The following is a 27,402-nucleotide window of genomic DNA, read 5'->3' as shown; positions in this document are numbered from 1 at the left end:
TATTGTTGTGATGTTTAACTACAGTCTATGTTTTATTGTTCCCACAGTTTGCGAAATGAATCATCGGGTCATTGTCCAATAATTGCTGTCGTGTGGAAAATCACAGAAACCATGAAGATTTTTGAATTTATTCATAAAATAAGGGGACACTAGTGACTTCTCATAAACTTTCCAAACTTCCTCCATAGATGTATTATTTTCAGCAGCAGCTGCAGCAGCAGCAGGCTGTCGGACATCCCTCACCTGCCTCAGCTCCTCTCCTCCGACTCTCCCTGCAGCACACACCCTGTCTGGGAGGGAGAGGCGCAGGAGGAACACAACTCGCCTCACAGACTCCCGGAATCTACTTTAAACTCATTTTCACGCTTTTGTTTTTGACTCTTATACAAAGTTGAGTTTTATTCCTTCTTTTATAGGAGACATACGTTTTAAGAAAGCAGCCTACGTCACAGCTGTTTTTTAATGAAGTTTATGAGAACTGAATTTGCGCTGTTGAGGCGACTTTTTTTAACGTTGTCCTCATGTGGAGCGCTCTTTGTTTTGTTTTTAAAGTTTTATCCCGTCACGTATAGGCCTATAACTCGAGCCACAAGGGAATTTTGAAACTTTAAAATTGGCCCTTTAGATTGGTGCCAAGTTGTTTTACTAAAGCCGAAAAAAAACTTCAGCTCATTTAAGCCGGCATTTGTGCGAAGAAGTGAAGTTAAATAAAATCGGGATTTCGTGATGTATATGTGAAAGTTCCCCCCCCAAATCCGAATCGGTGTCGTTCGGAAAAGGGGAGAATTTGATGGAGGTTTTATGTGGGACCCGCTAGGATGGACGTGGTAGATGAAACAGAGGCTTTACAAAGATTTTTCGAAGGTAAGATGTTTTCTGATCATCTCATTGACCTGTTACGCATGAGTCACTATCGAAACAAAACGGTTGCGTTTTTTTGTTGTTTTTTGTTTTTGTTGTAAGAGTTCTGACTTATAAGTGACTTGATTTCATGAAGAAAACACTTTTCCTATCTTTAGCGACCACGGGGCGTTGCAAGACTTAAAGCTGTACCTGGGCTTTTTAAATATAAAGAAAGTCCTGACCCAAACCTCAACTTATTTGTAAACCTTTGGCCTTGAGGTTGTAACATTTTTTGTTTTTAGGCAAATTCCTCTTTGTAAACTAGAAACATGAACTTTAAAACAGTTGACAATAAATAATATTTTTTCAGATAGATAACTGATTCAACTGCGTCTAAATGATTTGCTTTGAGATTTATTTAACACATTTTGTTTAGATGCTTTAGGTGACGTACATTTAACTTTTGAGAAGATACATCATTTTCTAAATAGCACATTTTAAATATACCTAGTTTCATAATTACATCATCTGCTCAAACTGTGCATAATTCTTTAGTCTTATCATTCCTGTATCTGGTCCTTTAAGGAGTAAATATATTTTGGTTCTGGTCAGTCAGCTCTTTATAGTGTGAGTTCATGAGCAGCAAAAACAGCAGAAATAAATAAAAAACAAATCTAAATTAACAAGTGTCAGTGACAAGACGTGTTGTTCTCGTCATCAGATATCATCTGTAATTTATTTTCAACAGTCAGTGTGCTCTGATTTGTTGCTTTAAAGATTTCTCATTCACTGCTGAAAACAAAACTAGGGGAATTCAGAAACGTTAACTGGTGTGGGGAGCAAAAGTGCTGCTGATGGGTAACAGATTGAGGAGAAGAGTAGGAATCCTGAAGGAGGGGGATTAGGTGGAGGAAGGTGGGGCTAAAAGGGTGTAGGAATTTAAGTCAAGATAAATGGCGTGTTTTGTAAGTGCTCTGTTGGACCAGAGCCGGCCTGAGATTTTATGGGAGCCTGAGCTTGATTTGGGGCCCAAATTTTAATTCACATTATTTATTAAATAATTAACAGTAGTTAATAGTGCAGAAAAGGTCATTTCTCCGAATTACATATTTGATCTGTCAGTCAGATCTAGAGTACAGTGATTTATTATAAGCTTAGTAAAGTCAGGAAAGAGGAAGCAGCTTACATTTAGTTTGCAGCTGCAGATGAAATATTATTCCAGCAAAATGTCAATGTAATGTTAATTTTATTATTACAGGATGTTTTAAATAGGGATGTCTAGGGTCTGAATAATCAGATTTTTTTTAAATTAATTGTCAGCACTAGCAAAAACATAAAACAAATACGCTAAAACTAGCTAATAACTGGGTAAAACAAGAAGACCCCAGAGCAAAAAAAAAAAAAAAAAAGGAGAGGTCAGATGCTATTGGGGTCTGCTACAGTTTGAGTCCTACTCTAAGACTTTTCATTGGACACATGCCGAATACCCCCAGGACCCATCCTGGGGGCCCTTCTTATTTAATATAGAGGTATATAGAAGCCGCCCACTAACTCAGATTATAACAGCTGATGAGAATAATTATCTTAATTATTATCTTAATTACACAGATGACACAGAGCCACCAGGTGACTATGAAGCCATTCAAGCACTGAGCAGATGCCAGTCAATGCGTGGATGTGGCATAACGTTCTCCAGCTGAATAGAAACAAAACTGAAGTCATTATTTTAGGACCTTAATTATGGACGACCCAGACCATCCTCTTCATGAGTCTGCCTTGAGAAAAACACAGTATTCTCAGTTAGAGGCTTTTTCAGATTCGTTGTAATACAAGAGGTCTTTTCCGCCAACAGGCATCACCATCTACAGTAATTCTTTGAAGAATCTAAATTAATGTTAGAACAACATTTAATTTCCCTTTGGGATTTTTTTTAATGAATTTTTGAGTTTTGCATTAAGAGTAACAACCAAGAGTCAGCACACAGCCATTGTAATTAGAGATTAGTGAGGCCTGAAATCTGCTGTAGTGATGGACTCAGATCTGAACTTTCAGAGTCACATAAAGACAACTGCAAAATCAGCCTTCTATTATATGAAGAACATTTCCAGGATGAAAGGACTAATGTTCCAGCAAGATCTTGAGTAACTTATCCAAGCAGTTATTTTTAGTCAAATTCATGACTGCAGCAGTATCTTCACAGGTTTTACCTAAAAAGTCAATCAAACAGATGCAGCTGATCCATAAAGCTGCTGCTGGCGTTCTCACTAAAACTAGAAAAATAGAGCACATCGTCCCATTTCTGAAGTTCTTAAATAGGATTCCTGAAGCTCAGAGAATTAACCTTAAAATACTTTTGTTAGTTTATCAGTCACCAAATGATTAGAACCAAAATACATTAACGATTTGTTGACATATCAACCTTCCAGACGGCTGAGGTCTTCTGATACATTTCTATTCTCCATCATTCAGCATTCAGTTGTTATGCACCTCTAATCTGGAGGAAGCTTCCAGAAAACTGCAAAAATGTTGAAATACTAAGTTCATAAAATGTCCGTTTTTCAATCTGTCATTGCCTTTCCTTACTTTGCACCTGCTATATGCTTTTGTCTCTGTTGATTTCTTTCTTTCTTATTGACTAATGCACTTTGAATTTATTTGTTGCTGTATGTAAGTACATTTCATTTATATAGTATCTTTCATAAGTTAGAAAACCACAAAGTGTTTTAGAGTAGGAGAATTCGAAAATGCAAAAAATATGCTATTAAAAATAAAATCGCCTTACCTTGCCTTGCCTTGGGGTCACCATGCAGGACTGGGGGCCCTGAGCAGCAGCATAGTATCTGCTGGTTCAGATCTTCAGGCTGGTTGTTGTTGACAAGGTGGGAATGTCTACATTTCAAGCCCCAAATTAATATTCTTTATAAAAAGCATAGTTTTGTTGTTTTTATCTCCAGAGTATTTTTGACATTATGACTTTCTTCTGTCTATTCTTACTTACTCATATTCTAAACCTCCTCTATGTCATTTAAACGTGGCGTCAGTCCATAATACACCATGTGATTAACTGTTCCCTTCTTGTTCAAATTCAGAACACCCACTTTACTGATCGAGTTGGTTTTTTTAAAAAGTTTTTCAGATGTCAGGTGTGCATAAACACAATCACACCCCAAGAAGAGATCTGTGAGGAAATTTTGACTCTTTGTTATTGTATGCGCTAAACACTGACTGAAATATACACAGCCATCCATGACTGTCAAATGGTTCCTCACTGTTCTGACAGGAATTTAGTGTGTTTACATTCTTGCCTTGGGAGTAAGAGAGATGTTCTTTCTTTGGCTTTACTTCAGCCACCCTCGCTTGGTCTAAAATGTCAACTTGTCCATGAGAGGTACACATTAGGTGCTTGTTTTCCTTGTTTGATTTAATCCTGAGCTCAGGATTTCATTGGATCAACTTCGTATGGACGTCAAAAAGTTCTTTTTTATAGTTGATCAGTTAAAACAGCGCCGTGGACATGCAGCGATATGATTGATTTGGGTAGCAGTAAAGTGTGTTTTAAGGGGTTTAGTGAAATATATATATGTGCACATTAATGTACATTCCTGGCATAGTCCTGGTGGCTGTTAAAACACGATGAGGTGAGACTGGTGTTACTCTCCGTGGTCTTAGGCCTCTCGCTCCGGCTCTCTCCAACTCCATTAGAGTGACAGTGAGCAGACAGGGTGAGGAGGTGAGATAGTGCAGACTCAGGGCGGAGAGAGGAGCCAACCGCAGATCCCCCTCAAAACTTGACCTTCTCCTCTCTGACTCACTTCGACAGCAACCAGTCCCTCACACAAAGATGGTGTGTGCGCCCCACAGACACTGGAGTCACAGCTGTCTGCAAGTAGTCATAACGTCACCAAGGATTTGATTAAAAGAGAAGATGTGATGCAGCTTTAATGACATTCTCAACACTAATAAGAGAAGAATTTTCATTTAAAATACACAAAATTGGCTTTATGAGGGCACACTTTCAGAAACACTAATTGTGGTGGATGCAGATGTGTTTTGATGAGCAGGAACTATGTCCTCAGCGAGTTCTGTCCCGGGGCTTCCTCTCGATGGGATGTACCCAAACTACCTTTAAAGGGAGGCACTCATCAGATCTCCTTATCACATCAGCGAAACTCCTTAATTGACTTCTTTCAATGCAGAGGAGCTTTCCCCTCACTGAACCTCTAAGTTCAGCCATCCTGAGGAAACTCATTTCACTCACTCTTTCTTTTGGTTATGATCTATTTCTCACACAGGTTAATGAATATTACCTTTTTGGTCCAGACAAGGTCTCGATCCTTAACTTCCTGTCCTGCTCTGTCTTCACTCCCTGGGACTTGAGGCAGGAACTCATCCCCAACTTTGAGGGAACAATTGCTCTTTTTCTGGTTGAGAACCATGGTCTCAGATTTATTCTCACACTAGATGCCCTTAAATTGTTTCATGTGCAATGTCATTATGACTGACCACCATCAACACATTAAAACATTTTGTTTATCCATATTTCCTGTACTACACAAGCTGATGGGACAGCAGTAAATATGTTCTTCCATTACTCAGTTGTCGCCATCTGAGTAATTTTATGAAAATTCCTGCTGCTCGACTCCCACAGTAGCTCTGAATCACATCCATAATGGGTGTAAATGCTGCGACTCATCATGGAAATCCTGCAATAAGGCTGACGAAGTTTAGCTCGGTACTCTGATTTATGGGTTCAGCAGAAAGTTGCTGTTGGAGGGAAGCATTGTTTCTGAGCAGACAGGCTTGCAGAACTAAGCAGCGCGCTGCAAACCAACCCTCTCCCTGCGTACGTTGTTAAACTGGACTTCACTGATTCATTTACTTTTGTTTCCACATTCATTTTCAATGATCTAAAGTCCTGCCAGAAAATTTGAATGACTATTTCTCATTTTGTTGCATCTCATGAATTGTAACCACTGTGGTCTTGCAGTGCTCCGTATCGTTGTTGTGAAACCAGAAACAACTCTGATCTGTACCAGAACATCTTTTCTTCCTAATTTCTCAAATGTTCCTTTACGCTGTCTCTGATTATGTCTTGTTTAGTTCCTCCTCCTTTTTTTTTTCAGTATTGAGAATTTCAGCCATTGGCACTCAGCCTCACATTTTACACAGTTTCTCTCTGCGTCCAGGTCCCAGCCTGATTTCTGCTGTAATCTCCCTGAGCCAGGGCCACCGGTGCGGCCAGTGCTTGTATGCGACAAGGGCTGTGTGTGGTAGCCTGGTACAGCCCTTTCCCATGACTGGGAACTAATCCTCATTAAAACACTCTATTTCACACATACACATAGTATCTTTAGCACACAAAACACACACACCCACATTTTTTACACTGTTCTGCGACTCTCAAGACTTTGTTCTAAAGTCTTTGCGCCCGATGGGAGAAACATGTGAAAGATAGACAGGAATTGTTTCTCTCATCTTCTGTTTCAGGTGTTGTCAGCTGAAGAACGTCATCATGCTTTGGCTTCGTCCAGGTACCCCGTGCTGCTCTGTCTGCTCTGCTTCTGTAGATGTGGCTTCTTAGACTTGTTGAGTGGCTTTGTGTTTTTGGTAACGTGTCAAAGCGATATGCCTCAGTTTTTCTGAGCAAAAAATATGCAAGACATTAGCATCGGTGATGATTTGGAACATTTTCTGAAATTTTTGCTGTAGTATGTGTGTACTTGACGGAATGCTGTAGACACAGTATGCATGTTTCTAAATTGAGCTGCATTTTCCAGATCAGCTGTGGAGGTTGCTGGCGGTCTTATTTGTCTATATTGATATAGGTTCAAAATCTAAAAATGCCTGAATATTAATTAACAAACCAATTTAAGAGCTTTCAAACATTTGATTTGGTGTCCTCTTAAGTTTTTCCCTTTTTCGACAATTGCATAATACAGTATGAGCTGTGTGAATGTTATTTATTCAGCTTTTTCCATCTATTTTATGGATGTTCAGCAAAGATTGTTGGAGGATGAACTAAGATTGTTATTCGTTGTAGTCAGATCTTATAGTCAGATTTATTTTTTAAAAATCTGCCAACTTGTCTGCAGAAAAAGAGAAAAGTTCATTCAAGTTCTGCATTTAATTGTCTTTTGGGAAAACAGGTCAGTAAAGTAGATTAAATCCTTTGTTGTTTATCCTGGAATTCCATTTATGTTATTTTAAAGAGCTCTAGGTAAAAGTGCGGCAAATGAAACATTTAGACTTTGTGTTCAAAATAAAAGACATCCTTTGAATTTTTTTACTTTTGGTTAAGACAAGTTAAACACATACCGTTAGTGTCATGTAGGTTCAATCTCAAGGACAGAGCAGGGGAGAGCAAGGCAGAGGTTATGAGCAGTGCATACACCTGTGTGATTGACAGTGCTAAAACATCCTTCCTTGCTCTGATTGGTTGTTTCTGCCTGGGAGCTGTGGGTTTATTCAGATGGCAGTGGGACCAGAAACAGAAGAGCTCAGTTTTTTTTCAGGTTATCTATCTCATGTTATACTGACAGGACGTCAGTTTTAACAAATTATAAAAAAGTTAAGTCATTGCTGCTTTTCGTTCACTCAGGTTAAAACTGAATCAGTTCATGCTCATAGTTTATTAACTGAACTTTCAAACTTTCAAAACAAAATATGGTTCTTGATTATTTATCACTTTTACATGCAATAAAGTTATGAAAGATAGAGAAAAGTTTGAAGTTATGGGTTAATTAGCAACTGAATATGTTATCATGTAGCTTGTCCTGTCCTTTACAGATTTACACCTATTTAATTTTTTTCCTGTTCTCTTTGTTGACTGCATTTACATTTGTCTGAAATTCTGCCTGAACTGCTGTCATTCTGTGATTTAGATGTCAGAAAGTAAAACAAGCCCATTAAAATATGTCTATTTAGACAAAGTTTTTGAAAAATGGCCAGCCCTTATACACTCCAAGGTTCCTCTACTCTGTTGTATCTGTAAATCACTCCATTGCTCTCCCTGCCTACAGCAGGCTCTGCACGGTAAGACAAGGCTTGAGGTTACAGAAACCAGCATAAACAAGAAAAATAGTTTGTTTAAGCAGTTACGGTGTTTATGTAGTTAATTTTAAAGAATGGGAAGAGGCAAACATACTGTCAGTAACAAGCGCTTGCCTAGACAGATATTTGCGCTCCAATTCTTATACACACAAAAGTCACATTTCCCCTACTATTAAGGGAAACTCTTTCCTGTAAAACAAGCTAAAATGATCTTACAACATTTGTTTACCACTGAATGGGAACCATTTAATGATGCTTGGCTCAAGGTCAACATGTAAAAAACAGCTTAAAAGCTTATGCCACTCATGAATGCACTCATGTAAATGCAATAAATGGCATGACAAATAAAAATAAGAACTCTATGCATTATAGGAAATGCAAAGTTGACCTTAGGAAGCACACGTTGTATTGCTACATTCTCTACTCACATCTAAAACTGGACGAATATGTTCTTACTCAAAATAAAACCACATTTTCCTGAATCATATTCATCAAATCATCTTTAATCGGAACTCACACACTCTGTCCTCTGTGCGACAACCAAGCCATTGAAATGGTGGCATAACGCACACACTCACGTAAAAACAAACAAATGCGTGTTCACATGGGCACGCGTATGCTCACACAACCCTTAATCTTTCCAAAGGCACGACTGTATCGAAGTCCAGCTGACAAGCATTTCACTGTTCCCCGCTGGACACAGCTGGACAGAGAAAAACATAGAGGACAGGGAAATCTACACATTCAGTCCACAGCCAGTTAAGATGATTCAGTAATTTGGACGTTACAAACGCTTGATCAACGTTTCTGTCAATCTTCTCTCTAAACCAAATTACATTGACATTGGCTCCTTTAATTGCTATTATTGATATAAAAAAATAAGCATATAAACAGAAGAATCTTTTTTTTTTTTGCTTTGGTGTGACATTATAAACTATTACTGTTCATTGTTGTATTAAAAAAAGCTACATCACAACAAAATTAGACACCAAAATAACATAACAGCAATTAAATAGAATTCATATGTTTACTGTGAAACTGTACATTTTCAGTTTCAGTTGTGATAATACGCTTTTGTTTTTGGAGTACCCCATTCTTACGAAACAGCAGTGATCTACCAACAATAACATTTACAACTAGATGAGTAGGACTCAGTTTTTTTAGAGTCGGGTGATTTCTTCAAGATTTGTGTTATTTTACAAAATAAAATTTAAAAAAACAGTGACTAGGTTTAAATTCCCTTGGTAAATAATTTATTTCTCTGCTCTTTTATCCAAAATCTTGACGTGCCAAATGGGACCTTTGACACAAACAGGACACGTCATGCTGAGTCGTACTGAGAGAGAACAGATTACTGAACTTCAGCCACAGAATGTTTTGTTTAAACTATCCCTCAGAACAAGAATGGCTCAAAAAGGATCACTGGGCAACACATCTTTGAGTGTTGAACCAGGTGCAAAAGGGTTTGACAATAATAAGAGTCACTTATGTTTGCTTTGCTGTCACTTTCGGTTGCTGTATGACTCAAATGTTGCATCAGTTATGCAATAATAACATTTCATAATTCTATGTTATCATGTGCAGAGGTTCTGTCAACACTGAGGAATATTTACTGAACTCGGCATGCCAAATGCATGAAGTAGCTTCAAAAGAATGACAGTCTGATCTATTTTCTCATTATTTTTTTACTTTTGCCAATTGAGGATGCTAATAGATTCTGTATGGAATGTTGAGTTGTATTTTTTATTTTAGGTGATTATTAAGTGTAGGGAAGAAATAAGATGATGCTGCCACAACAAAAGAAATCTACTTGGTCACGTCTTTACTTTTTACATGTTTAACTATATTGTTGTCAGGACATTCTTGTAAAAGAGGTCTTTGATCTCGAGTAGCTTTATCCTGGTTGAATAAAGGTTAAATTAATGACTTTTTAACATATGATGAACATGGCCCAGCTACATGAAAATCTTGAGTAAAGTTGTCTTAACATCTGAATGTTAGCACAAACGCTATTTAAAACAAAAGCATCAGCAGTATCTACGTCTTTTCTTTGAAAATCAAACCAACAGTTTTCCCACCTAAATGAAATAACATATTGATTATTACTGCAACAAAAATGTTTCCCATGAAAGTAGTTATCATTGCTTAATTCATACATTTTAGCAAAAATGTAGAATAAATAACTCAATGAATTTAACAGCAGTTTTCAAGTCCTTAAAAATGATGTGTAATTTTGCCATTCAGATCTTTATCGAGTTTCACCAATAAGACAAATTCACTTGTTATTACGAGTGAATTTAGTGGTCATACTCAGCCATCCTTGCCAACTCTAGAATTAAAAAAAGCTTTTAAGCTTTATCCCTCTTTATTTTTTGCAGTACCTGTAAATATTCCAAACAGCTGCATTTATCTGAGTCATAAATGCTGGGAAACTGTACTAGCCCTTGTTCAGCTAGCTGACCAACAGTGCTCAGCAACAGGTGGGGGAAGTGTCCCTGTGCATTCCTTGATGCTCTTAGCCAGTCAGTGAACAGGGCTTAATGTTTTCCAAAATTCAAATTTTGGCTTCACACTTTGTTTTGTTAGACACATCGACATGGCAAGATAAGACAGAAGTCTAATTTTAAATACACTTTGGAACATGTTTATATTTACACCTTTGACACTTAATCATTGTGATGGATTGCATAGAAACTAAGTAGTCATTCCAACAAAAAACTACAAACCCTATTATTAGTTTTTAATGCCATCTTGTTTCGAACACGTTTCTTGGACTATGCTTTTAAGTAAATTTTTTTTCTCTCTTTCCTTTGTTTGTAAAGTCTTCCCAACCTTGAACATCATACCTTTTTCCTCTCTTTTCATACCCCCAACCTTCTGTAGGCCCCATCAATCTTCCCTCCTCTTTCCCCATATCTCCCTATTTTCTGTTATCAGTCCTGCCAGCTTAAATTTACTGCCTCTTTGGGTGGGGTGCACATCTGGATCCTATTTAAAAAGAACCATCCTGCCTTTTTTCCTTCTTTTTTTTTTTACTATCACGCATCAGGAGACATTTACCGGCTGTTTATTTTCTGAGAAGCAAGATTGTTGTTTTTTTTTGTCATGAAAATTGCAACACAAGGATTTATAACTTTAAATCTGGAATCTAATTTAATTGGTCTGAGACAAGTGCTCAAGTTTGTGGGTTTTTCTGGTTGAAAGATATGAGATATGACTGTTCACTGGAAATGTTCTCAAATGGAGCCATTTTTCCAGGATGATATAACTCATTAGTCACCTTTGTTGCAAACAGTAGAACTCAGTGATAAAATATTGTAGGAGCTGTGACTCTAGCAGCATGGAGCAACATTTGTGTTGCGTTTTGATGGCAGTTAGAAATGGATGGAGAAAAGGGAAAAGGTGAAATATTTTCTAATGCTAACACAAAAATTCCTCACATTCCCAAGTTTCTAGCTGAGGACCTTCCTAATCTATTGGAGGAGGAGTGAATGTGTGTGTGTGTGCGTGCGTGCGTGCGTGCGTGCGTGCGTGCGTGCGTGCGTGCGTGTGTGTGTGTGTGTGTGTTTATGGGGGTGGTGTTGGGCTTTAAAAGAGTGGGGTGTCCCACCCACCCTCTTATAGCAAGTCAGTTTTTTCTCACTTGTTCTGTTTGCACAATCTGACATTTGGGAAAATATCTTAGAGGTTTTTAAAAATATATATTTACTTTTCAATTATAATATTTGAACTGATGGTGATTATCTCTATAAGAGATGTATTCAGAAGCAGGTGTTCATTCTACGTCAGTGTTTTCAGGACTAAGTGGGGTCATGTGTTTGGGATTTGCAAGGCTTTGCCTATCAAAGGCTGAAAATGACCCTGGGGGAAAGATTGGGTTGGATTTTGGAAATACTTTTGTGTAGAATTATTTATGACATTTTCTATATATTTATAGGAACAATAAGTCAATTGACTACTGAATATCTTAAATGTGAATGCCATAAATAATAGTCAGAACTGTTTGGAAATATTTTTAAACATCCCTTGGATTTCTCATTTTCTTTTATATCCTTTTTGATAGTTTAGTTATTTTTGGTCATGAAGCTTATAAAACTAAATTCGGTTTCCCGTGGTTACCCATGTCCTATCCAGTGTTACCAATTACAGGTTGTAGTTAAAATATTCCACTGAGAAATGAGAAAAGCCAAACATATGAATTCTCTCTGCATGTGTGTCTCAATATGTCCACTTGAAAACAAACAGATTGAAGAATGAAAACTTTGTTACTTCACAAAAATAGCTGATACGTCCTACCCTTTGGGATCTGAAAGTTGAATATGGTGCAAGGGGTGGAATGTTGCCCCAAACTACATTTAAAAACAATTTAACATATTATTCCCTTAAACTATGACTGCTGGACTTTTCTCATTAGGAGAGTGAATAGAAGTCTCCCTCAAAGAAATGCATATATCTCTAGATACAGCAGGAAAGCACTTACTTTACTGAAGATATAAACATCTGTTAGGATGTCAAAAATGATACCTTTGGAAGTATAAGGTTAATTTAACTCTACATTTTTTTTTCAAGTAGAAATGTGGCTTCAGTACAAAACAGTTTGTGTAACAATGATGGAGACTCTGAATCACCACTATGTCCACATCCTTCGACTCTTTGTCACCTCTGAAACCTTAATCTCTACATTTCACGTGAGCCAATCACAACCCTCCATTTCACAACATCATCATTAAAAGTGTTCCAGATAATCTCATCGTGTCTCATTATCACATTTTACACCTTGAAATCAACAGAGTTCTTACAAAGACATTTGTGGGATAAATCTGTCAGGGAATTGTTGCAACACTTGGACTGAGCAGTTGTGGCATTGTGTGGAGTTGCTGATAGATTCCTGTTGCTAATCCCCAGATGCTCTCCATCTTCTCTCTTCACTTTCCCAACCCTCCCTTCTCCACAGGTCATGATATTACCAGTTCTCTGGAGCCAGCCAACATCGACACCAGTATCCTGGAAGAGTACATCAGCAAGGAGGACGATAGTACTGACATGTCAGTAGGGACACCAGACGAGCCCAGCAACGTCAAAACAACATGCACCAACCAAAGCAAACCATGTTGTTACAAAGGAATTTGTTTTTTTCTGATAAGACTAATCCCTTCTTTCTTCTTCTTTTTTTTCTCCCTCCCAGCTGTTTCTCAGAGGTCCACAGCACCCCGGGACCAAATTATTCATCTCCTCAGGCAGGAGTGTCCTCCTCTGGAGGATTGGTGTGTGGTGTGAGTCCCCCTATTCCTCTGCGCCAAGGAGCCCCTCCAGTCGGGCCCCCTAGCTGTCAGAACGCCTACCCCCAGGGTCCATCTCTAGGGCTCCGACACGGTTACCCCTGCCTGGGGCAACAGCAGCAGCAGCAGCAGCAACAGCAGCAACAGGCTCACGTCAAGCCAGAGCACCGGGGCCATTACGCTCCAGGGTGAGCAGTAGTTCAGGAAAAAAACTGGGAATTTATTATCAGAAGGCTGGTTAAGTTATTTGGAAATGGTAATTAATTACTTTAATTACTGATTACTTCCCCAAAAAAGCAATCCAGTTACTTCACTGATTGCTTATCTTCAAAAGTAATTAGTTATTTGAATTACTTTACTTTCAAAAAGTAATGCAGAGCGTGAATACGCTATATAAAATGTATTTCTGTATATTCCATCATATCAAATTTAATAAAATGAAGCCGTCTCTTTTTAAAACCTGTTGATGTCTTATCAGGGTACGACTGAAGAAAGGTGAAATTATCAAAGAAGGCCAACAACCAGTCGCACAAACCCCTTGTTTTTGCTGACTTTATCAATATAAAACAAGCTAAACTGAAAATATTAATTTTCATGAGAATAAAAGACAACCTTATTAGATATTAAGGATCTACATGTTTGTATTTTGTTGTTTGCTGCTGATATTTCGCCTGAATTACTTCTGTGTAACCCTACAAACTTATTTTGCTTGAAGGTGTTTCATTGTTTGATTCCTCCTGATCATTCAGCCGGGCAGCCTTCGTCGAGCACAGAAACACAGACGTTGTTTGACTAAGCGAACAGTAACTAACAAGTGTTTCTTGTGATAGCGCTGATGTTTTTAAGACGCCACTCTTTGCTGCATTTCTCTTAAAGTAGGTTTTTCTTTTGCTTTATGCTCTGATAAATAGCAGTCATCTTAGGGATGCTTTAGTTGCAGCCATCTCACGACTTCAACATGTATTTAACTTTATTGAATATCATGTTCTTTTGTCTTCCACGTTTTTATAAAAATGGCATTTGGCCACTTTTACAACATATATCAAAGAAATATAATACCTTTAAACATTTGTTTAAACTCTGATCAACTTAAAAAAAAAGTATCATTTAAAATGTATAAAATACTTAAGTTGCACTTATTTTGTTAGTGGGAAATAGGATATGTTTTCATTTACAGAATTAATGTAACGAAATTAAATGTTCTCATATTATGCCACAGCTGCACCAGGTTGCTAATAATTGGGAGCTCTATTTCGATTAATAATACATAATGCTCTTACTTCACCATTACAGCCAAAAACCAACTCTTCAACAAGTGCATTATCAATGTTACTTTAGTAATTTAAAGTGTTAGTCAAGATGAGAGGGAGGACTGATAACAGAGATAAAGAGTCCACTTATATCCTCAAAAACAGAAAGTCTGACCTTTCCGGTTGTGAGAAAGTGCAGAACAAGAAAAAAGCACAACTAAGAGGAAGTGGTTGATGCTGGATATTTAAATAGATTTAACATTTCTAGAGACTAGCATGCCTGTGTTGTGAGATTTAAATTCATTCCCATTATTTTCTTTCCTTCTTTGAATCTTTGCTGCTAGGACTCTTCCTGAGTCCCCACCAGACTCCAGCTCTGAGCCTTATTCGCCTCAACAGGTGAATGGTGAGTAGCTCGCTTTTTGCTTTAGAAAATGGGAATTCAAACGCCAAGCCTAATGTTGGTTTATTTTATTTTAATTAAATTAGACACAGACTTTCCAGCCAAATATATTGTTTCGTTGTTTTATTAATCTCACCATTTTTTTCAACAATTAGATTCAATTTTGCCTTTTAAATAGTGTCCTTGCATTCTCAAATCTTTGGTTTAGATTCTCACATGATCAGAACCATGACTCCAGAGAATATGTGCCAGATGACTCCGACGCCGCCTCTCCCGCCACACGGCCACTATCCTGGCATGCATCGAGACATGTACCTAAAGCCAGAGCCCATGATCTCGCAGTATCATATCGGCCCAGCAACTAGTGGGAGCGGGGAGATGCAGCAGACACAAATGCTCCATCAGCTGCTGCAGCATCCTCAGGGGCAAGAGTGAGTCCGCGGATAGGATTGTCTTCGCCAGTGTGTGTTGAAAACATCAGACACAATCAGTTCTGATCTTGTTTCTGCAGCAGCATCCCTGTTCATCAAGCCAAGAAGAGGAAGCACTCTGAGTCTCCCAACAGCACCTTGAATTCCCAAATCCTCACAGGTATCATCAAACAAGAACCAGGTAGGCAGGCATCTTTCTCCCCTCCCTCCCTCGCCTCCTCTACCTCACGCTCACCAGCTCTCACTAACTCGTAACACATATTTACAGAACAGAACGTTCATTACGCGAAGCTTCAACACGTTAAAGTCAGCTGTTTTAAACGTGTTTCTCACAGGTCTAATGCAGGATGCAGACAACACCTACCTGGACCCAAACTATCAGTGCATCAAGTGGCAGCCTCACCAGCAGAACAAATGGACGACCCTTTATGATGCCAACGGCAAGGACCTGTGGGTGGAATTCGTCTTTGCTATATTGTCCAGAAGCAAAAAGAGATTCATGGATTTTGTAGAGTCAGAAATGAACTGTGATTTAATTGGTTACTCGTATAATTCAAGAAACCGCACGACAGGAGTGGAAAAGTAATGGCTTTCCACAACATTCCTGCACAGTGAGGTATATGTGGGAGTGAACGAGAGCAGGGTTTCAATTTAGACAGGCACCGTCGACGAGGATAAAGGGGGGAAAAAAATGTATTGCACCTCGTTGTGCTTTTGCAGTGCCAAACAAGATAGGGAGGGAGGTTGGAATGAACTCCCAGGACCTTTGAGATATGTTATCAAAACCACCTGGTTGACCATTGCAAGCTCTAAGCACACAATGCTTAAATTATGAAAATATATGGGAGTGACTTTTTCAAAATTACAAAATTTTAAGGGAACATTTAATCTGAGGTGACCTCCAATTAGCAGAAGGATACAGATGAATAGCCATGTTAAGGCTTTAGAAATATAACATTTTGTTGAAAGCTTGTGATTTTTCTGGCTGTACTGCTCAGTTTTTCTGAACTTGTATAATGAAACCTGTATTCCCCTACACTGGAAAAATATAAAAGTATTTTTGGTCTAGTTTCGAGTGCAAGTAATTTAGTACCCTTGAAATAAGATGAAACAAATTCTTAAGATATAGGATCTTGTTTCAAGTCAATAATTCCTTAATACTGTTAAAAAAAATACTAGTTCCACTGGCAGATTTTTCACTTATGTAGCCTAGGCGTAAATTCAACCTGGGAGACTCTCTTCAGCCTTACAGCATCATCGATTTCCACGCCTCAGCCAACCATGACCAGATCATCGCTCTGCTCCAGCCAATCACCTTGCAAGAGCTCTTTCAAAAGGCCATTCAACCTCGGATTCACCAGCTGCAGCTGTGCTTCGACCCACGTCCTCCCCGTCTCCACCCTCATCCTTCCAGGCTCCCTACAGGCTCTTTCCTCTCAAGGCTCCTTCCTCTCTAAGCCGTGCTCCACCACCAGTGCCTGGGCCCGGGGGAAGACTACCCTGAGCTTCGCCCTGAGCCGATCATCCGAGCTCGCTGCGAATCTCAGCTTGCACGTCTTCTGCCGGTGTCCGAGCGCCAAATTCTCGGCCCAATAAACCGTCTAAATGTTGTTTTCTCTCTCCGTGTGAGTCTCTACAGATTGAAACAATATGTTAATAATTGTTAATAAAGTGAAAAAATCTGCCAGGGAAACTGGTACTTTTTAAAAATCAATATCAAAGAATTATTTACTTAAGCTAAGAGAGAAAATAATTGTATTTTCTGGAAACATAATTCATAAATTCTTGGAAAGTAACCTTTTATTTTACAGAAAATAACCTATAAGTTTACATAAAGTAATAAAGAGAAAGTCAACATACTAAAGTGCAACTTAATTACAAAAAAGTAACAAGAAAGTAACATTCTGTGAAAATAACCTGTAAATTCAGCAGATTTCCTTCTTCCCTGTTTAGACCGATGCCGACCTACCGCGTCGATGCTGATAAAGGCTTCAACTTCTCCTTGGCTGACGATGCCTTTGTATGCCAGAAGAAGAACCACTTCCAGGTCACAGTGTATATCGGGATGCTTGGAGACCCTAAATATATCAAGACGAATGAAGGCCTGCAGCCCATCGACTGCTTTTATCTCAAACTCCATGGAGTGAAGGTGAAGGAAACATGCTGGACAGTCAAAGCATGATTTCAGATGTATGTATGGTACCAACTTGGCTTGATTAGGTCTTTGGATGACGGACAACCTGACATTTATTACTTTCCATAGCCTGTAGATTGTAGATTGATGAATGTTTTAAGGAATAATGAAATGGAAAAACACTCACACCTTTAAATTGACTCTGAGTGTAAGGGTGTGTGGTTATTAAATACTCAGTTTTGTTCTTCGCCGGCAGCTGGAAGCCATGAATCAATCGATTAGTGTGGAGCAGTCGCAATCTGATCGCAGCAAGAGGCCTTTCAAGCCAGTGCTGTAAGTCCACGCCCCTTAAATCACTTTGAAACAATCATAAGCTCAATCATGCCATCATTGTATTTGTCTTTGTTCAACTGCCAGGGTCACGTTGCCCCCTGAGCAGGTCACCAAAGTTACAGTAGGACGACTCCACTTCAGCGAGACCACAGCAAATAACATGAGGAAGAAGGGCAAACCGAATCCCGATCAGAGGTGGACAAAGTGTGCTGCATGAATACATTTATGACCCTTAGGAGTCTCCTGTTTTTGACTGCATTAATCTTTGCAGGTATTTCATGCTGGTAGTGGCCCTGCATGCACAGTCCCACAGTCAGAGCTACACTGTGGCTGCACATGTGTCTGAGAGGATCATCGTCAGGGTAACGTCTGGCCATGTCTGTTTCCTTCTTACAGCAATCATATCCCGTGTGAATGTGAAACTTTTCTATTCATCAGCTGCTTGGCCCTTTATAACCTCGTCCTCTTCATTCCTTTTACCTGTGTGAATGTTCTTACCTTTACATTTTGAAAAAAAAAAAAATTGTTCCCCAGAGTTCAAATGATGAAAGAATACATGATGCTGCTGTCCTGTAAAAAGACTATTCAGAGAATTTATCTAATTTGTGAACAAAATGTGTTGATGGAGACGTAGGATGTGTCCAAATTACGGGCTGCAAACTTTGAAGGCTGATTATGTCAGCAGTGATGCAACAAATAACGGCTTGAACAAAGAGATGGAGTACAGTTTCAAACATAAGTATATAAAAAACTGGAGGTCACAAAAATTTTAATCTAAAAGCGGTTGCGTATTCTTAAGCATTTTTTTTTTATTTCTCATGATCCTTCGCCCTTTAATTCATCTTAAAGGACATTTATCACCACTTCTTACAACAATTATGTTCAGACTTGTAGCTCGTATTGCTATATTAATTTATATGTCCAAAATCTAGGAAGAAATTTACTAAATAGCAACAACAATGTCTCTAGCTTGAATATGAGTGATTTGTGATTTGTCAAGTGAGAAGACAAAAATTATTTAAAAAATGTTTTTGGAGATCTAACAAACTAGCACCACACCCTGAATTTAAACGTGATGTGTGGATAGCCCAGGCTAGTTTGCCAAAGTGGTGAATGACAACTCATGGCCTAAATTATCATTTTAAAAACCTAGAAATCATGGTAAATATCATTTCTGCTCCAGTTCTGATCAGCATTCTTGTTTGATTTACATAGATACTTATATTTCTCCGGAAAACTGTGAATTACAAGAATTAGCTACTTTTAGAGAAATGGCTCCAAAAGGAGGATTTAAAAAGTGGATTGCTGTTAAAAACAATAGAAAGGCCAATCGAAATTTATATATTTACTGAGTCTGAAGTAGTTTAACATTTGCCCTTTAAAACATGAAATCTCAAATTTTCAGACAAAAGCTTTTTGCTGGACAGCAATGTTTGTTGAATTTATTACACAAATATTTATCATAACTGCATGAGATAGAGAAACATAATGTGTCTTTTTTGTTATAAGACCTTTTACTTGTGTTGGAGATTTTGCTTGTATCATTGTGATATAAAAATAAGATTTTTATTATGTAAAAATGTGTAGTTGTGATAATCAAAGTGTATATAAAGCAAGCACAGCCATGGTAAAAAAAAATCTAATTTATTTACTGGGGTTTTGTATGAAGCTCTGATTTCTGAGCTGTACGTTTTCAGTGTTTCTTCTTTTCATATTTTTCTTAATTTAAAAGATATAATATTGCACATGGGTTTACACTTTTAAGGCTAGATTTAAATGTCTTCAGGACACGGTAAAGGCCAGATTGTTCTTACAAAATGTAAGATGAACATACTTTTTTTTTACCATGACTGTAAGCACAATATTTCCAAATATGTGTTTTACTTCCAATGTGTACCACATTGCTATTTTTTAAAAATGTGTATCTGATTCCCAGCGTACCTCTTCCTTTGATTTTTTTTTGCGACAGGCATCCAACCCAGGCCAATTTGAAAGTGATAATGAGGTTCTGTGGCAGCGTGGGCAGCTGCCAGACTCTGTGTACCACCACGGCAGAGTCGGCATCAGTACAGACCGTCCAGACGAGGCTCTCGTTGTTCACGGCAACGTCAAAGTCATGGGATCCCTGGTCCATCCATCGGACATCAGAGCAAAAGAAAATGTCCAGGAGGTCAGGATGAGTGTGTGTGACTCTGTGGGTGCTCTAAAAAAAAATTCAGATGTCATCCTTGTACCCCTTACATAGCACAAGGGCTGCAGCAATGCATACATCTCACAGGATAAAATATTTTATTTGGCTCATGAGAACAAGATGTAACAAGATTCTGGCAATAGTAGGAGAAATCTAAAAATTCCTGCAAATTTGACTTCACAGGTGGAATAAAGGTTTGATTAGTCACGAACTGTGATTTAAAGATTTTTAATTGGTTTACAATATTCCAGTCCTGGAAAGAAGAGCCAAAGAAGAACTGAGAATGGTCTTTTTTTTGTGTATTGTGTATTGTGTTATACATTTCTCTCCTATATTTTAAGCGATTAATGCTGCTAAGTTTTGTTTGCCTGTCTGGAAAGTAGTCTTCATTTCCATTTTCATTTTCTGTAAACACAACACACCAAAACAGGAAGTGCATCCTTTCCTACTTCTAAATAAGGGTCTTTAACCATGCATACATCAGTGCTCAAACAAACACCTTCGAGTTCTAGATTTATAATAATAGCACACACGTAGTCAACCAGATGAAGCCAGAGGGAAAAAAAAAAAAACATATTACTATTACTTTCTATCTAAAATAACACAAAGGCAGATAACCAATAACAAAACTCTGGAATGTTGAATTTCATCAACCTATCCACCCATTATGTATTTGATCCTAGAATTATAATTCAGAAAAGTTTTTACACTCCTTTGTTTCCTTTTTTGCCTTTTATAGATTAAGCAGTGAGGTTTGACTCTTGGGTAACTGTTACACGTTTTGCCGACCTTTCACCTATCAAGTTGTGAAACTTTCTTCTGTTTTCTTTAGCATTACATCATTTTCGTAGTATTTTCTTTAGCTGTTATCTTTGCTTCGATAGCTATTCTGATATCAAATAAAACATGAAAAGTTCACCATTTAAAACATTGTTTTTCAAACAATGTTTTAACACTTCTCTACTTTCTGCTACTTTCTTCATCATACTTTTTGTATTCATGCAGTGCTGTTATCTTTCATCAGGTTAACACCACAGACAATTTGAAACGGATTTCTCAGATGAGGCTGGTTCATTACCAATACAAACCTGAGTTTGCTGCGACCGTGGGCATAGAGAACACAGCGGAGACAGGTAATGACTTCACAAATTATTTCTACTTCTGCAGCTTTATCTTCCTGGAACGATGTGTAACACAATATGTGTCTGTGCATTTTTCATCATCCGCATGTTGTCACATCTTCTTGATGCTCCTTATACTTCTACTTCTCCCCATGCAGGTGTCATTGCTCAGGAAGTTCAGCAGATCCTACCTGAAGCTGTTAAGGAAGGAGGCGATGTCGTTTGTGCCAATGGAGAAACTATCCCCAACCTTTTAGTTGTCAATAAGGTAAGGATAAATACATTTTCAAACAAGCAGAACTTCTATATATTGATGATACTGATTGTGTCCTGCTGTTTTTGAAGGAGCGCATCTTTATGGAGAATGTTGGAGCCGTGAAGGAGCTCTGCAAGCTGACGGACAACCTGGAGACTCGCATAGATGAACTTGAGCGCTGGAGCCGCAAACTGGCCAAGCTGCGGCGCCTCGACAGCATGAAGAGCACAGTGAGCGGCAGTACGGTGAGGTGAGAAAGAAACGCAAATCCGTTTTGATTTTGAGGCATAGGTCCATCTAAAATGTGCCGCGTGCTCCATGAAAACAATTTTTTGTGTGTCTTTATAGCCAGTCGGGAAGTTATTTTAGCAGAACAGGAAGTGGTCCGCTCAAGAAAAGAACGGTCAAACCCGGGAGCAAGGTGTGTGGCTGAATTATAGGTTTTAAGTTATACAGTGCTTTGCAAAACTACCTATATATTGGTGAACTGCAGTTTGTACAGATGCCATAATGTTTAATCTGCCTGTTCCAGAGCTCACCTCTTGATCAGGGCTGCATCAGTCAGAGGTTCATGCAGGGAATCATCCTGGCTCTTCTTATTGTCATGGCCTTCAGGTTTGTACGCAGGGTTCCAGGAGCAGTAATGGGGGAACGTGGAAGTTGCTACGCATACATCTGGTTTGATTATGTCTCGCCTGTTTGCTTGTTTGTTTGCAGCGTCATTTCGATGTCAGTCCTTTACGTTCTTACTCTTCACCATAGAGGAGCCATCACGGAGAAAGACGGGTATGCACTTTTCAGATTCAGAGACAAGCTTACCACAACATTTCTCCATTTCTACTTTTAAAAAGATTCTGTTAACTATGTCTCTGTTTCCTGTAGCCATGTTTCTTCTTGTGTTCTCTACATCTCATGGATGCCTATCTTCACTGCTACTATAACTGTCTGTCCGCCTGTCTGCACATGGTACACTGCCAGCTCTTCTACAACTTAAGTTTCCTTGAGCTCTGTCATTCCGAACTTAAATTGCTCAGATGGTTTTTGTTTTGTGTGAAATGGGATTATGTACCACATATGGTCATAATATAAGTCACTGGAATGCATTAAAGTATGTTTATGATTGGTGCAGGTCAAGAGCTGCACTGGAATCATCCCGCAAGAATCCTTTAACTTCAGTCTCCACCACATCTGCACCAGGTACTATCGACTTCAGTTTGAGTGTGAAATTATTCAGCTTAATGAATTAAGCTCAATCATGTTGTTTTTTCCCCCCTTTCTGTTAAACATCAATAGCTTGCTGTTCAACCACAGCTGTGAACAACCAATCAGCAACCTCTCTGACATTGAGTAGTAACCAATCCACATCTGGTGAGAAACATTAACACATCATTAACACATCATGATGTACTCATATTACACAGCAGATGTGCTCACTGTACAGATGAATTGTCTGTCTTCTCAAGGTTTGAGCATCCCAGTTCCCACTCCTGGCACCATCGTTAAAAAGGCCAAGTCCAGGCAAATGGACAAAGACGGCCACAGCAGGAACCGTCTCAGCCACACATCAGCACCCATGTATTTTGCCAAGTCCAAGAGACCAGTGTCCCCAGATGCAGAAGGAATGGGAACCACCAACCGGTTGCCTCCAGGTCAACAGCCAGCACCACGGAGACAACGCAGCCTGCATGCTAAAGGTACCTGCATGACCACAACCCAGCCATGACACTTCTCTACACATTAGCAGGCAGCGCGCAAATAATATGAAGCATTGGGCTTAATGACCACAAAATCAAGATTGTGTATTTAATGTATGACGGTATAAATTTGGCTTAGATACATTTTGTTTTTCCATCACAGGAACAGCGACAGCTCCGTCTCTAAGAAGTGTTCACATTCTGGAGACAAACCAAGAAATCACCTCACAAAGTTGTGAGTCAGCGGAAAGCTGCAGGTCTGAAATTAGAAGATTAATAGTTCTTGGCTATTGGTGAACATATATAAATATTTTTGCTGTGACTTTCAATATTTCTTATTAATGCATGTTGTGTGTCTCTCTGCAGCTACACTCTATCACTTAGGGGACAAAAAAATCATTCCATACCACAAATTACACTACACATGATGTAAGTATAGCATGGGTGCACTATAACACAAATGATGTGATTGTGTTTAATCATAGTTGCAGGGTTTCTATTAGGTTTTAAAATGTCATGGATCTCATTATTTTGTGTTTCCAGATATTTTTTCCTTGCTTTATTTTCTAGAAGATTAAAGTATAATATCCTAAATAAAATTTTATACTTATTTTTTATCATTTGTTATATCTTCCAAATACAATTGTAACAGTAAGATTTCTGACTTCCGGTTTTTTGAGTTACTAATGACAAAGATGTCAACAAACTCATATGTCTGTAAAGGCTTCAACAAGGACAGTCATTTCTCCACTGGTGAGAAGTGTAAACCTTGTGATGCTATTATGATAACTTACTAAATTGTATTTCATCAACGTGTTTTCAGCTCATTAAAACCCTGATTTCAGAGGAATCTGCTACAACAAGAAAAAAAAAACAGATACATTACTAGGTTCATATTGAGCTGAATAATTATTCTGGTAATGTTAAGTTTAGTACTGGCCAGTTTTCCCCACTGCTCTTTCACACTTTAGTTTAACAAAATGTACTTTAATTAGTGTTTTGTTTTGTTTTTGTTGATTTTATTAACGTGATTTTGATTTTGTTTACCATCATTGTTAACCTTTTTTGTTGTCTTTCTCTCTTTGACTTGAAGATACAATGGGAATGCATGCTGTAGTAATGTTCTTATTTAAAAGAATTGGTAATGAATATATTTTCTTTTTTTTCAGGTCAAGAAATAGTGTATGGGTGAAACAATGTGGAGCCACCAAAGGACGTTTATGTCCCAACCACACAGAGTCAGAGCTCTATAGTGGACAGAGTACATCTACAAAGGTATATCTGATCAACATCACTTATATAAACATTTTCACAGCATACCTTACTTATTTGCGTCACGGATAAAAATCTCTGCTTGTTTCTAAGGGGACGCATCACCTCTGGTCAGTACCCGTTTCGTCTTTCCAAGACGTCACCTATCACTTTCGTGTCTCTCACTCTGTGAGTAAACCTGACCTAGAAAAATAAGGGACTCACTCAGATACTAAAATTGTCATCTGACTCCCTCAATTTTCTAAATCTTGTGGAGTAATTTTGATTTTCTATGATTGTGGTGATTTTAATATATTTGTTCTTTTTTTTTTTGTTGACAGGGAGAAGTGAGTTGCGCCACAGAAGAAAAAATCCCATTGCACTCTGACTACCATTTTCTCATTCAAAGCAGCTGTGTGTGAAGAGGAAGTTGATGTGTGCCTGTTCCTTCACACTTCGTCGTGTATTTCCTGTTTGTGGTTCTGGATGCAGACTGTGTATGATAGAATGATCTTTCCTTATTACTGTATATAATTTTAAAGATTTTCATGAAGAACAAAATTTACCACTGTCCCAACTGCAATCTGTACCAAATGAATTTTTAGTAAGTGATTCCTGATTCCTGTGATCACTGGAATACAGCGCCCTCAATAATTGTTGGCACCCTTCATTCAAAATGTGTAAAAATCCAGAAAATAACTTCAGCTGTGATTGTTTTACAACAATCTAACATGGGGGTGAAATGTGTGTCGTGACTCAGACTGAAAGAAAGATGTATCCATGGCAATGTGTGAGCCACTTACAGACAGAGGGACCTTTAGGCATTACTCTTTACATCATATTTTTACTAAACTTCTACATTACATTTTGATCTATTTTATTAAATTCATCCCACATGTTTTTAATTGCTTTCAGGTGCTGGGACTGATTATACCCACTGTTTTGGATCATTAAACTACTGAAAGTACCAATGATGATCCATTATCAGTTTTCACAGGAGCCACCAGATTTTACTCAAAACATTCTGGAAATGCAGTCAGTTTATGTTGATGTGCACTCGAACAAGGCCTTTGGAAGATGACCAGGCAAACAACAATGCAGATCTGTTGTCACTAAACAGTGGGCATTACACATTCATTTACAAATATTTATCATGTGTTACTGATTTTTTGTTGCTACGGAGATTTTATTTTCGATATATTTTACGCTCTTTACCATCTTGCTTCTGTGGGGGGTAGCAAGATAATGTGTTCTCATCTAGCCTTTTTGATTGCAGATTAAGTTGTTTTAATTTTTTAATTATAATTTCTCTATAAATAGATGATCAATACGGGAGAGAGATTTTCTCTTGTTTTTTGTATTTTATGGAGTGACTAAGAGCAATGGGGCTCCTTGTGATGTCATGCTAATCTGCCATGAAAACAAAAAGTAATTTCTTAAAGTTATAGTTCCTAAACCTTCTGATTAGCTCACCAAGTAGAGTTCAATTTAAGTTAATTAATTATAGCAGACTTGCTGCAGAGTCTCCAGTGGTGATTTTCTTTAAAGAATTGTGTGAGATTACAGAACTGCAAGAAAGATTTCTATATTTTTACACATTATTTTAAGCAGGGCTGCCATTGATTATGAAGGCTGCAATATGACACACTAAATACTGTAACGCTCACGATCCAAGCAGTATCCAAAAATATATGGTTATCTTTACATTTGATCAAAATGTCTTCCAGCTATAGCATAAGCCAAAAACATGTATGCCTTCGGTACTGAATATACCTCAGTTAGAGAACGCTGGTAAATCCTTAGTCTCCACAGTGGAGCTTCATGTTGAGGCTGCTACTGGCATCTACACTGTCCACTTCATCTTTATGGTAAAAAATAAATTAAACACTGGATGGGGTTATAACACTGAATGACTCATTATAAAATGTTTAGGCATTTGGCTACACTGACGTTGCTCCTTATAGAAAGCTGTAGTGGAAATATGAGATGAGACCCCGGCCCTGAGCCAAGTCTTCTGCAAAATCACTGGAAAATATTTGTGTAGAATAAAACTGGAAACTAGAACAAATCACTGGAAACAAACATGATGATACACTGTTCTTTTTAGGATGCGGCAGAGGAAAAAAAAAAAAAAAAGTTTTACTGACAATATTTCCACCAACACTGGAATAGCTTACACTGTACTTTCTTAACTGGACAATGCTGGTAAGGCATAATTGGTATAATTGCACATTTCAGGTGCAATTTCAGGTGCATGTCCAATCATTTCTCTAAATACTACATCATGGCTTTGAGGGTAGCTGTCTTCTGGTGTATTTTACCTTTTGGATCTTGGAACTGAGTGTCTGAAAGGGCAATGATACATTTGAAAAATTTGCACTGGTTTTACTCTTCTGTGTATTTTGTTGGATCACTATTAAACATTTTCCCCATGCCTTAAACAAACTAAGACTATGCAGTGATAGCGTTTTTATTACATCTGTATTATATGTTTTCTTGTTTTTAATTTTCTTTTTTATTTCTAATAATGTTTTGACATTTTTCTGACATAATGTGTTGATTAAAAACTGTCATGTGTTGTGTGTTTAAAACATCTATAATCAGAAAAAAACAACAACAACAAAAAAGTAACTCAAAGATAACTAGCAATGAACGGGAAGAACAGCCATCAAACAGAGATTATAGCATTCATAATGTAGACTGTGTGATTCTTTCCCTGTACTCATGTGGGTAGAGGGTACTATTTTAGCTATTTAAAAAGCACCAGTTAGCATAAACCACTGTAGCACTTTTGTCACTGTATATAAATATATATATGAACTGCTTTTGCTTCATCCAATGTATGAGGCTGACGTCAGATTCCCAAAGTAGAACTGCATTCCATATTATTCTGTTGCATCATTTTGTACCTCCTTTTTATCTGATGTGCTTTATTTTTTTCTGGGTTTTTTTTTATCAATAATATATTAACTTAGCATAAGATGGGCACACATTTGCAATTTTAGATCTATTTGAAAAAGAAGAATAGCATACGGATGAAGTTTATTGCCTGGAATAATATCACTACTTTTAAACATTTTATTATTAAAGCTTTTTTGGGTCAAAAAATACGCTGTAATACTATGATTGCATGCAGCAAATAAATTGATTATTGCATTGTCTGAAA

General features: G+C 38.0%; 1 protein-coding gene across 6 annotated transcripts; it reads left to right on the top strand.

The window, feature by feature from the left end:
* The first annotated feature begins 276 nt into the window (after positions 1–276).
* myrf (myelin regulatory factor) lies at positions 277–27,402 on the top strand. Of its 6 annotated transcripts, none has more exons than XM_008412140.3 (27): positions 277–864; positions 12,848–12,938; positions 13,079–13,360; positions 14,767–14,828; positions 15,034–15,256; positions 15,340–15,416; positions 15,592–15,706; positions 17,210–17,405; positions 17,647–17,723; positions 17,808–17,918; positions 17,995–18,100; positions 19,693–19,893; positions 20,939–21,047; positions 21,194–21,303; positions 21,381–21,541; positions 21,640–21,712; positions 21,824–21,906; positions 22,009–22,077; positions 22,174–22,257; positions 22,421–22,488; positions 22,585–22,659; positions 22,755–22,985; positions 23,149–23,242; positions 23,352–23,414; positions 24,155–24,260; positions 24,351–24,425; positions 24,578–27,402. In XM_008412140.3, the coding sequence occupies exons 1-27, from the start codon at positions 819–821 to the stop codon at positions 24,656–24,658; spliced, it is 3,069 nt and encodes a 1,022-aa protein (XP_008410362.1). In that variant the 5' UTR covers positions 277–818; the 3' UTR covers positions 24,659–27,402. The 6 variants fall into 6 exon arrangements, with proteins under 6 accessions (XP_008410362.1, XP_008410360.1, XP_008410356.1 ...); XM_008412138.3 differs by having other exon boundaries at positions 15,340–15,437; positions 17,995–18,085; XM_008412134.3 differs by having other exon boundaries at positions 15,340–15,437.

Source organism: Poecilia reticulata, chromosome 6 (genome assembly GCF_904066995.2).
Source record: "Poecilia reticulata chromosome 6, P_reticulata-male-v2, whole genome shotgun sequence".
NCBI classification, from domain to species: Eukaryota; Metazoa; Chordata; class Actinopteri; order Cyprinodontiformes; family Poeciliidae; genus Poecilia; species Poecilia reticulata.
This window is presented reverse-complemented; position numbering and strand designations above follow the sequence as displayed.